This window comes from Lepidochelys olivacea (assembly GCF_965140295.1).
Source record: "Lepidochelys olivacea isolate rLepOli2 genome assembly, chromosome: 3".
In the NCBI taxonomy this organism is placed as follows: domain Eukaryota; kingdom Metazoa; phylum Chordata; order Testudines; family Cheloniidae; genus Lepidochelys; species Lepidochelys olivacea.
This window is the reverse complement of record NC_140413.1, coordinates 211,060,593-211,072,099: the sequence shown is the minus strand read 5'-3', so window position 1 is coordinate 211,072,099 and position 11,507 is coordinate 211,060,593. Positions and strand designations below refer to the sequence as shown.

Below are 11,507 nucleotides of genomic sequence, written 5' to 3'. Positions count from 1 at the left end.
GAGACGAGGTCCCTGTTAGCCGGGGCCAGCTCCTGTTCCCGAGCACGCGAGCCCCTCACATCCAGATGCCTTTGGTTGATGGTATAAATGATCTCCAGGTGACGCGGCAGCAGCTTCTCGAACATGGAGACCGGCCAGCGCTCCAGGGCCTCAGGCAGCACGGTGTGGTTGGTGTAGGCGCAGGTTCGCTTTGTGACCTCCCAGGCCTGCGGGGGGGACAAACACGCTCACATCAAACGCCTCAGAGGCTCGAGTCTGACTCACGTCATTACTGGGGCCTCTGGGTGAAATTCAACAACAGGGTCAGACTAGGAGCCCCCGCAGGCGCTGGGCTGGCTGGTCCACGTCCTCAGGGTCTAACTGATCGCCACACGTGGGGTGGGGAAGGAATCTTCCCCCCAGGTCACCTCAGTCCCTCCTGTTCCCTGCCCAGGGCACGATTGTCTATCTGCTGTGGGCTGCGATACCCTGCGGAGTTCGGTTGTCGGGTTGTGCTAGAGGCCGTCCGACTAGCTCATGGGCTGGTTCCTTCTGGCCTTAAACTGTGTCAAATTGTGACCACATCTCAGAGCAGAGGGTGGCACTGCCCAGAGACAGGGAACGTCTCTCTCTCTCTCACACACACACACAGCCGATATCTCTAACCGCGCTGCCCAGGAACGACCTTTCAGCGCTCAGACCAGCTCGGTGGGGCCGACTCGCAGGCCGACGACGTTTTTCCATCAGAAAATGCTGACTCGTGGCCCTGCTAACAGGCAGGGGTTGGCTCTGATGAAGCCCCTGGTCCCAAACATTTCTAAGAAAAAGCATGTGGACGCTGTTGAAAGGTCCCGTTTTAACCGCCTCAAACCCTAGATCAGGCTCGTATTTCAGTTCACAACCGTTTCCATTTTTTAGCTTAATTTATACTAAAAAAAGGTAAAAACCAGGATTTAAAAGGTCAAAATTGAAAGGGAACATTTCGGTTGGCTCAATCGGAATTTGCATTTATTTATTTTTGGTTCACAAAAATTTTCGAGATTTTGACTTTTCATCCCGACTTGGGACAGGAAAAGGGTGTTTCAGGTGAACGTGCTGCTTGGAGGGTGGGCTCAGGCTGGAGCCTGGGATTGGGGATCTCACAAGCGAGCAGGGGCCCAGAGCCCGGGCTCCAGCCTCAGCATCTGCACTGCAATTCTATAGCCCTGGTCAGCTGACACGGGCCAGCCGTGGGTGTTTTACTGCAGCGTAGACATACCCCAAGGCTCTTACAGAGTCCCCCGATAGGCCAGCGCCTCAGGCCCTCACCTGGGATTTGAGAGCCCCCGGTTCAAGTCTGTGCTCCAATCAATGAATTTACTCTGAAGCCCACTAGCCCTGGGCCCTCCAGAAGCTCTGCCAGGCCTATCCAGTGCAGGCCAGCCCCACAGCTGCTAGGAGAGCGGCCTTCCCTGCTTCTAGGTCGCTTTGCTTCTTCTCCATGAGATCTGTGCCGGCAGGGGGCACTTCCTGCCCAACAGGAGGGCAACCAGGACTCCAGTTACAGCAAAGAGCCTGTGTGTGGGGGGGTGGGGGAAACAGGACAGAAAGCAGACCCAGCTGTGGGGCGGGAAGGGAACAGTGTGGGAGAAGGGAGCGCAGTGGAAGTGGAGTGGGCAGGACAAAGCTCTGGCTGGGATGATTTAGTTGGGGACTGGTCCTGCTTTGAGCAGGGGGTTGGACTAGATGACCTCCTGAGGTCCCTTCCAACCCTAATCTCCTATGATTCTATGGGAGATGGGGAGAGGGGAACAGCCCAGCACAACAAAAAGAGAGGTGGAGATCAGACAGCAGGAAGTCAGCAGGAGAAACTGCAGGGCAAGAAGCTCTTGGAGAAGGCACGGTCAAGAGGAACCCGGGCCGCTGTGGGCAGCTCCCCCACTCACTGCAGCTGCAGAGAGGAAGCAAGAGGCAGCAAAGACAGGAAGGCTTGAGAGGGAGAGTAAAGTCCCCACAGAGGAGGATGCATGACTGGGGAGAGGGTCAAAGTCAGGGTTAATTGAGGCTCTCCTGGGTCTGGCCAAGGCCACCCTCCTGCAAGAGCCGGCGAGGCAGGGTCTGAACACAGGCCCAGCCCAGCTCCACCCCTTCACACTCACCTTCTCCCACTCCATTTTCTCCACGTCCACCAGGATCCGCATGAGCTCCGGGATGGAAAGTGCTGGGTGAGTGTCGTTCAGCTGAATGGCGACCTGCAGCAGAGACATTCCCAGGTGAGACCCACTCGCGGGGACATGCTCCTGTGCTCCCAGGCCGGGTCTACACGACACAGCTTTGCCGCAGAGCTATATCAGCTCTGAGTGTGGAACCTCCCCCCGCAAGATCGCTATGCCAGCAAAACGCTTGGTGTAACCACACCCACCCCGAAAGAGGAGTCTCTCTTTTGACATAGCTAATTTTGTTCGGGGAGGTGATGCAGCTCCACCGGCAGAACTCCAAGGTCTCCACGAGAGGTTCTGCCAGCAGAGCGATACCAGCCCACGCTCTGTAGAGCGGCCAATCCACCGGGCAGCGACCGAGCTAATTCAGCGTCCATGGCCATCGCCACCCGCCACGCACAAGGTCTCTGGGGCGGGATGGATGCCAAGGAATGCCTCTAGCGGAGCTGGCCAATGTTCTTCCAAAAATTCAAAGGAAAAAGGGGCACATTTTTCACAAGAAATGTTCACTCTTTTGAAAGTAGCTGTAGGGGCTGGAGTTCGACACCTAAATCCTTTGGCAATGTGGTCCTTAGTGCCTGCTTTCGAGGGATGTGATGGAGAGAGGTGGTATCAGCAGGGCCTGGGGCGGCAGCATCTGCCGCGCGCTTACCTTGTCTGGGAAGGTCTCAAAGCACGTCCTGACTGGGTCTCGGGAGCCGAAGTTGGAAGACTTGAAACGGCGAATGATGTCCTGCAGGGTGGCAGCTACCACGAAGTATTCCTGCTTCAGCCGCAGCTCCTTCCCTTCAAAGAACTAGACACACAAGGCCCAGCCATCAGCTTGGCTCTTGCTAGCACCCCGCTGCTGCAACACACCCCGCTGCGGTTAACCACCACGTAGGTGCAGTGTGACCTGCTGGGGGGCCTGCGAGGTCAGTGGAAAGGTGCCCATCGCCTGCAGTGGGCTTTGGGTCAGGCCCTAGGTGACCCCGACTACTGCTCTGGCCCCCTTTAAATGTTCACTAGGCACAATGCACCCAAGGGGTGAGAAGGTGCATAGGGAAGGGGGTCACTCACATTGTCATTCGGATACAGGACTCGGGAGATGTTTTCTGCCAGGTTTCTATCCAACACAGCCTCGATATAATCGCCCACATTGACTGAGGAGAGAGACAGCATGCAGAGCCATACAGCCGTTAGGACAACACACTTTTACCTTACTCCCTAACACGCGCATGCCTTGGCATGTGTTCTTCCCACAACTGGCAGGAGGGAAGGAGCTAGGACCTGATCCCACTCCCTCTGGAGCCAACATCCCTGCAGCTGAGATCAGAGCCCCGTGGCGCTAGGCGCCACAACACAGCATGCCAGTCCCAGCCCCGAGGAGTTACAGACTCAGCAGATAAGACAAAGGGTGGGAGTTTAGAGCTGAGGAACTGAGGCACAGAGAGATCACGTCACTTAGCCGAGATCACACGGGGCATCAGTGGCAGAGCCGGGACCTCACAGAATCAGGGAAATAAGGGACCTCGAGAGATCACCAGTTCCAACCCCCTGAGCTCAGGCAGGACCAAGTAAACCCTAAATCAGCCCTGACAGGGGTTTGTCCAGCTTGTTCTTAAAAACATCCAGTCACGGGGATCCCACAACCTCCCTGGAAGCCTGTTCCAGAGCATAACTGCCTTGAGCGTTAGAGAGTTTTTCCTAGTATCTCACCTAAATCTACCTTGGTGCAGATTAATCCCACGGCTTCTTGTCCTACCGTCAGTGGCCATGGAGAACAATTGATCACCATCCTCTGTAACAGCCCTTCACATATGTGCAGACTGTCGTCATGTCCCCCCACTTCAGTCTTCTTTTCTCCCGAGTACACACACCCAGTCTTTTAAGCTTCCCTCAGAGCTCAGGTTTTCTAAACCTCTGTTCGTTTTTACTCTGCTCCTCTGGACTCATTCCGAAAGTGCGGCGCCCAGAACTGGACACGGGACTGCAGCTGAGGCCTCAGCGATGCTGAGCAGAGTGGGACAGTGACCTCCCTGCCTTATGTACGACACCCCTGTGACGAGCCCCCGGAGTGACATTAGCGGCAGCATCCCATCGCAGCTTGAATAGGCGTCATCAATCAGCTAGAACCCCAACTCCTTCCCAGCGGTACGACCACCTTGCCAGTCCTCCCCCATTCTGTAGCTGAGCATTTGATTTTCCCTTCCTAGGGGAAGTACTTCGCACTTGGCTTCATTGCACCCGGATCCCTTGAAGCCCGGTCATTTCATCCCCCTCCGCTACTGCGTAACGCTCCATTCGGCCCCCAGGGCTTCAGGAGAGCTAGATTAACCACCTGAGCCCCTCGGCCCCGCGTCCGGAGTCCACGATGCGTAGTGAGTAGCGACACATGGGGGGCTGCACGCTGCCCTCCAGCCTCTCACGCGGCTGTCGCACACACCTCGACTGAGGGTGGCAAGCAGCCTGGAAGGTAACCACAGAGGCTTAGCGGGTAACTCGCTGTCCCAGCGCTGCCCAGCTGACAGCTTCGGGATGTCTCTGCGTGGTCTGTTTTATCCAGGACTGGCCAATGAGCAGCGCTGAGGTGCACTGGACGACCATGTGTAGCCGGGGAGATGGAGGAGCAGAAAACCTTGCACAGAGCAGGCTGTTAAAATGGCATCCCCAGGCATCCCTCCTGTTTCATGCCAGTGCACGGCCCAATCGTCACACCCCGGCCAAGTTTTCTGCGGCTCCACATGACACGGTATGCAAACGATTGAAAGAGTCAATTTACATCTTTACAAAGTCTGTGCATAACCTCAGGGACTTGGGTGTACGGTCTGCAGATCCTGCCCCAAGCCCTGGGGGGGAGGGGACTGGTGGGGCGGCACAGAACTTGGCAGCTCTAGGGCTGGGCAGGGACAGGGTGGGTGGCTAGGTGGGAGGGTGTCCTAGGGTGGTGGAGGCTAGAAGCTGCCTAGGTTTAGCGGGCGGATGCTGGGGTATCTGGATCAATGGGGGCTAGCTGCAGTCACGGGGTGGCTGTGTAGAGAGGGGGTGCTGGGATGTCTGGGAGCACTGGGGTAGGTGAGTAGTGGGGTGTCTGGGACAGGTGGGGGGGTGCTGCGATAGGCAGGTGCTGTCTAGGCGGAGAGCTGGGTCCCTCAGCCGGGGAAAGAGGACTTCCCTGGGGCCCCAGGGTGGGGCAGAAAACCACCGCTCCTCATGCCAGAGCCTCCAGCAGCAGGAAGCCAGAGAGAAGCCGCCTGAGGCAGGCTCAACGGTGGCCTCTCGCAGCCACAGGTGGAATTGCCGCTTCTGCCCCGTGCAGCCAAATGCCTGCTGTCCCAGTGGGGCTGCAGGTGTGTGAGTGGGGCTGGGAAATTCAGCCTGTGGCCTGAGATGTGCGACGCCTGGTAGCCTGGCCGCATCGCTCCACACCTGCATGGCAGATAAGTGGACTGAAGGCTCAAACTGACTTGCCCTCCAACAGAACCGACATCTAAAGACTCAGAACAATTGTTATTTTGGCCAGACGCCAGCCCTTCCCGCACAAGTGGGGGGACGGATTTAAATATACCCGCACGTGTTATGTGTTATTTACAGGGTGTGCTATTGTATCTGGGCCCCCCCCGCCAGGTGCCACACACACACCCCCTCCCTGCCCCAGCGATCTTCTGAGATAAGCAATGACCAGAGACTGCAGAGACACAGCACTTACACTCCTGAAGGTTGAAGTCATTGGGTGCTTTGGCAGACCACAGCCGCATTGTGTTCACGGTGTTGTTCTTGTATCCTGGCACGGGGGTATCATAAGGCATGGCAAGAACTACCTGTAAGAGGAGAATACGTCACTACCAATTAGTGACAGGACGTCCTCAGGGTACAAAATGGGCAAGAAAACAACCCAAACCTAATGTGAGAGAAAGAGAGAGAAGGAACAGCAGAGACATAAAATTCCTGGTTTATTTAAAGATCACATAAACTAAAATCCATTGGTCGTTACAATGGTCACACTTTATATTATGGGCACATTTATAAATAGTTTATAAAGGGTTAATAAGTGATGAATAGACGTAGCGTGCTCTTATTTCTGTAGCAATAGCATCCAAGCAGCCTGTGTTATAGACAGTAACTAGCACATCAGTAAAAGGTGCAATCGATGATCATAAGCAAACTGTTGACCTTTAGAACTGCTTAACATCTATTAATTAAAAAGAAAAGGAGGACTTGTGGCACCTTAGAGACTAACCAATTTATTTGAGCATGAGCTTTTGTGAGGTACAGCTCACTTCATCGGATGCATACAGATTCATCCGATGAAGTGAGCTGTAGTTCACGAAAGCTCATGCTCAAATAAATTGGTTAGTCTCTAAGGTGCCACAAGTCCTCCTTTTCTTTTTGCGAATACAGACTAACACGGCTGTTACTCTGAAACCCATCTATTAATTATTCATTCACATGTCATAAATGCACCCTCAGCGGCCATTAAAATCCAAATCATCCTGCAGAATTCAATATAAAATTATATGTCTGCCATAGATGGGTAAATAAAACCCGTTACAGAAAGGCTTTCATTCTCTGTTTCTAAGCGTGATTCCCCCAGAACCCCATTAGATGTTTATTGAAACGTACTGGTTAAATTCCACAGGGCTTTTACGTAAGGGCTGCACGTGAGCTATTGCGGGTGTAGTAAACTGCAATCACAACTACACCCATCTAGGGCTTGATCCTGCAAAGACATAGATACATGCTTACCTCTAAGCACGTGAGTACAATCCTTTGGGCTCGTATTTAACGTTAAGCATGTGTGTAAGCGCTTGCAGGGTTGGAGGATTTGCAATGGTCTATCCCCCTGTGCTTCCTGGACAGACACTCCAGGAAACATGCGAGTTCCCTTTCCCCTGGTGCAGTGGGTGAGGAAGAGACAGTCGGGGGAGAGACTGAAGGCTCCCACTACAGCCACAGAAACAGCTCAGTTGGAGCTGGGAAATCAGAAGGAATCTGAAGGGTTCCTGAGCAGAGATTCCCCGGTCAGCACTAAATTGCCCTAACTCCAATTCCTCTTCCTGAAGCTTAGGAGAGCTCATCAGTAGATCATTCTGCATGGCTCAAAACCTGCCAAGCAGCAAACGTGGGGCACATCAGAAAGGAACCAAAATAAGGGATGCAAAGAGCAGCAGGGCATCGAAAAGCAGGCCCCGATCCTGCACAGACTTAACACGTGCTTAGCGTTAATACTGTGAGTAACCCCATTGAAAGGTACGGCACTACGCATGGTAGGGCAGTTCAGCACGGAAATGTTTGCAGGATGGGGGCTGATACGTGGGCGCCCATTGTAACGGAGATGTGCTGTCGGCTGAGAGCTGTATGAATCTGCTCTTCTGAGCATAATGCAGCAGTAACGAGTTGTTATTTGTTTGTATTACAGCGCTGCCTAGGAACCCGGGTCATGGGGCAGGGCCCTGTTGTCTGGACAGGTTACAAAGTCCCTGGGCGCGGAGAGCTCCCTATCGGGTGGTTTCGAGATACACTTCCAAGGGCAGAGCTACAATTTTACTGTAGGGGAGGATACAGTACGAGGAACAGCTTATGTCGAGTGACTGTGCCAGGGACGCATGTTCAAAGTGCTGATCTGTCCTGCACCGTGAGGCTGCAGAAGTGGCAACTTGGGGAGGTGGGCGTGGGATCTGCCAGTGGCAGGCTGGGCTCAGAGTTCTGCCGCATTCTTTGCGCCTCCCGCATGCCATCCCCCGCTGCAGGATAAATTCTGCCTTGCTGACCCTCCGCGACCCCCTGGCCCTGGACAACACCTGGCGGATCCCTAGCAGATGTGCAACAGGGGGAAATTTTTCAGATACAACGTTTTTTCCACTGAAAAATGCAGGTTCTGGTCGATGGAAACATCTTGCGAATTCACATCGAATTCGCCGATTTATTTGGTCTGGGGAAATGAAACTCACCTCTCCCCACTCCCAAAGGCTTGGATTTTTTAATTTAAAATGACTTTTCGTTTCCAATTTCACTTCACTTTTATTTTTTTTTAAAGTTTTAAAAAACTCTAAAGCCAAACAAAACGCTCCATACGCCCAGAGACTTTTTTTTCCCATTTTTCGGGTTGGCCGTGCACCGAAGCTCACCTAAAGAAACCAGTTCTTCGCGCAGCTCTCATTAGACACCAGTGGGCTTGCGTAAGTGAAACAGAGGGACGATTCAAAGGCAATGGGGGGCCCAGCTGGGCCCAATTTGTCCCGCAGAAACTCAACTGCTGGTGATGCTGCGCGAGACGGGAAGACGACTGCCTGATTCTTTTCTGCTGTGCTCCTTGCGTTGTCACTGATGCCCGGGCAAAGGGCTCCCTGCCTGGCTGCACAGTCCTAGCGGATCAGAACCGGAGCATTCTGAACCCAGTTGGCCCAGCTGTAAATGACAGCCCCAGGCACAAGAGGGTGGAGACCCAGCCCCAAGCGCTCAAACATCACGGGTCAAGCCCCTCATCAACCATAGGCCTGGCTTACACATCATGAGGTTGTAAATATAATACACTTGGGGCTCTTCTGCCTTATTTGCCTTCTGGTATTTGAGCCTTCAGAATTCATATTTTCAAGCTTTTCCCCACTCCCATGAGGATTAGACACTTACTGCTTTTTTAAATGAAAACTATGAGTCTCTCAGAACCAGCTGACTCCAGGAGCTGGGGCTTTAATGAAAGCACCAAATTTCCTGAGCTTCGCAATCAAATGGAAAGCGTGGTCACGTGGACAGCCCAGGAGGAGTTTGTGGGGCTGGCAGTTACAACAAACAGCCTTTTACCTGCAAGCGGAGCAAGTTTCCCACAGAAGCCCATGAGAGACCATGAACAGGGAGTTCTGGGGGCTCGGCTACGGAAAGGGTGGGCGGCGGTTGGTGTGCTAGGCTGAGAGGGGAGCCCTGGGGTCCATTCCCTGTCCTTGCGTGACCTTGGACAAGTCACTTAGTCTCTTGGTCCCTTAGTTCCCACCTGTACCACGGGGATAAATCCCCTGAAGATCATGAGCTGCTCTGCTGCCAGTGATGAGATACTCTGCCCAGGCAGAGACCTGAGCTAGACAGACTGGGATGGCGGGTGTTTATTTCCACCCACACATCACATTCCCCTGCAACGTATGCTGCTGGGTGACCCAGCCGCTGGCTCCTCCCGATTTACCAGCAGAGACCTAGAGCGCAGCGATGCTGATGTGAGAATGAGCAGCATCCACAGCCAGAACAGAAAGGGCTCATTCGGAACTCACATCGGTTAGTATGTTAACCCTATCTTCTAGATGAGGAAACTGAGGCACAGAGAGATCAACTGACTAGCCCACGCTCACACCGGGAATTGTGGCAGACATACAGAACCCAGGTCTCCCTGTTCCCAGCCTTACCCACCTGAGCATCTTCCCTCTTGTCTAGGGAGCGTGTACTAGAGGACAGGCTCTTGTCCAGCAGGTGGTAGGTAAACAGTATGGGCGGAAGACTCACCTTCTCTCCTGTTGGGTGCCTCTCTGGGAAAGCACCCAGGACTATATGCAATAATCACGGTTATCTGGCAACTACTGGATTAAAAGACCAGATCTTAGAAATTCACACTTATTAAAACACCCTGAAATCAAACGTTTCAATCCAGATGCGAAATTCTCGACCCACTGAAGTCAATGGCAGTTTTGCCATTGACTTCAATGGGGCCAGGACTCTACCCCAATGTTACAGTCTTTGCTTCACTCTTTTCATAGAGCTACTCTCACTTTCATTAGTGCCACTCAGGGTTCAGGGCCCAAATGTGCTAGGCGCTGTACAAAACACAGGATAAAAGAATCACAGAATATCAGGGTTGGAAGGAACCTCAGGAGGTCACGAAGTCTAAGCCCCTGCTCAAAGCAGGACCAATCCCCAATTTTTGCCCCAGATCCCTAAACGGCCCCCTGGAGGATTGAACTCACAACCCTGGGTTTAGCAGGCCAATGCTCAAACCACTGAGCTATCCCTCCCCCCCAACATATCCAGCAACATATCCAGCAACTGCAATAACGATGAATTAATCTTCTCCACCCAAACCTTCCGGACTATCCAAAGACACCACTCTTTCTCAAGAGCCACAGAGTAAATCTCATACAAAATCTCCACACACACTGGCTTTGAGACATACATAGCCAGAATAAAAGGGAGGGAGATTTGCCCCAAAATTGAGGGAAGAAAAATAAACCACCCACCATGAGTCTAAATCTCCACCAACCTGCACTGGGGTAAATCTGGAGTAGCTCCACTGAAGTCTGTGTAAGTAAAGGGAGAACCGGGCCCTGAACAGTTTGATGCTACGTAGGTTACTGCACCCTGCCCGATTTGTCTTGGCAAACGATCATCGTGTGAAAGCGTAGGCAGATTGGTTTAGAGTTGGCAAAGCTGGGAGTGTGGCTGGGATCATGTTTTTAACGGGAGACCAGCTTCAAACTTAGTTCTGGACAGACCAGGGTCCCTCCCTCGTCGCATCTGGGCACGTCACTACCATTCCCAAAGTGAGTGGGGATCTTTATACCTGAGTATCAATCCACTTCACGCCCTCCGCAGCGTGCTCCACTCGGCCATAGAAATGCACAGGAAGCATATACTCAGGGCGGGCTTTTTCCCAGGGGTTGCCATAGCGCAGCCAATCATCAGCTTCCTCCACCTGAAACATACCAACCATAGAAGATTATTCTAGCTGTGTCCAACCTGTCTCTGCTAAGAAGGAGATTTTTTTAATCGGCATTTTAAAAAACTAAAAAAAACCCCCAAGTTTTAAAAAAAAGGAGTTTTAAAAAGAGACACATGAACCTCCCTGTATTTTCCACTGTATGCATCCGATGAAGTGAGCTGTAGCTCATGAAAGCTTCTGCTCAAATAAATCGGTTAGTCTCTAAGGTGCCACAAGTCCTCCTGTTCTTTTCATGAACCTCCCTGAAACCCTAACCATTAATGGCTGGATTCCCCACTGGTGCAAATCGGGACACTCCACGGACGGCATGGAGCTGTCCCAGTTCACATCAGCTGCTTGTTGTGCCTCCTTGATTCGCCTGCCAAACGTGCACAGCTGAGAGTAAAAAGGCGGGGCTCTGTCCACCCCGCAGACGCCGCCAGTGATCTGAACGCCAGTCAAGCACGTCCTTTGCTCATGAACCATCATCCGTAGCCAAAATTCTACAGCTTGTTGCGGTGCTCAGGCCAGCAAAGAAACCAGCTCTTTCTCCCATAACTGGGCTGGCTTTTGCAGAGCTAGCGTGAGTAAGAATGAATGACACAGTCACGTGGGTCCGTAAGGCAAGCGGCTGTCTGTCGGAATACACAGAGGGACCGGCCCGGCACTGGCAA

The 11,507-nt window shown here is 52.9% G+C and overlaps 1 protein-coding gene across 1 annotated transcript in view; it reads right to left on the bottom strand.

The window, feature by feature from the left end:
* Positions 1 to 11,507, bottom strand: part of PYGB (glycogen phosphorylase B) — a 43,439-nt gene that overhangs the window by 16,169 nt on the left and 15,763 nt on the right. The window contains exons 5-10 of the mRNA XM_084622525.1: positions 10,696 to 10,827; positions 5,866 to 5,977; positions 3,237 to 3,319; positions 2,830 to 2,973; positions 2,118 to 2,210; positions 60 to 206 (exon numbers count right to left, since the gene is read on the bottom strand). Of these exons, the coding sequence (XP_084478651.1) occupies positions 60 to 206; positions 2,118 to 2,210; positions 2,830 to 2,973; positions 3,237 to 3,319; positions 5,866 to 5,977; positions 10,696 to 10,827 (711 nt within the window). The remainder of the gene's footprint in view (positions 1 to 59; positions 207 to 2,117; positions 2,211 to 2,829; positions 2,974 to 3,236; positions 3,320 to 5,865; positions 5,978 to 10,695; positions 10,828 to 11,507) is intronic.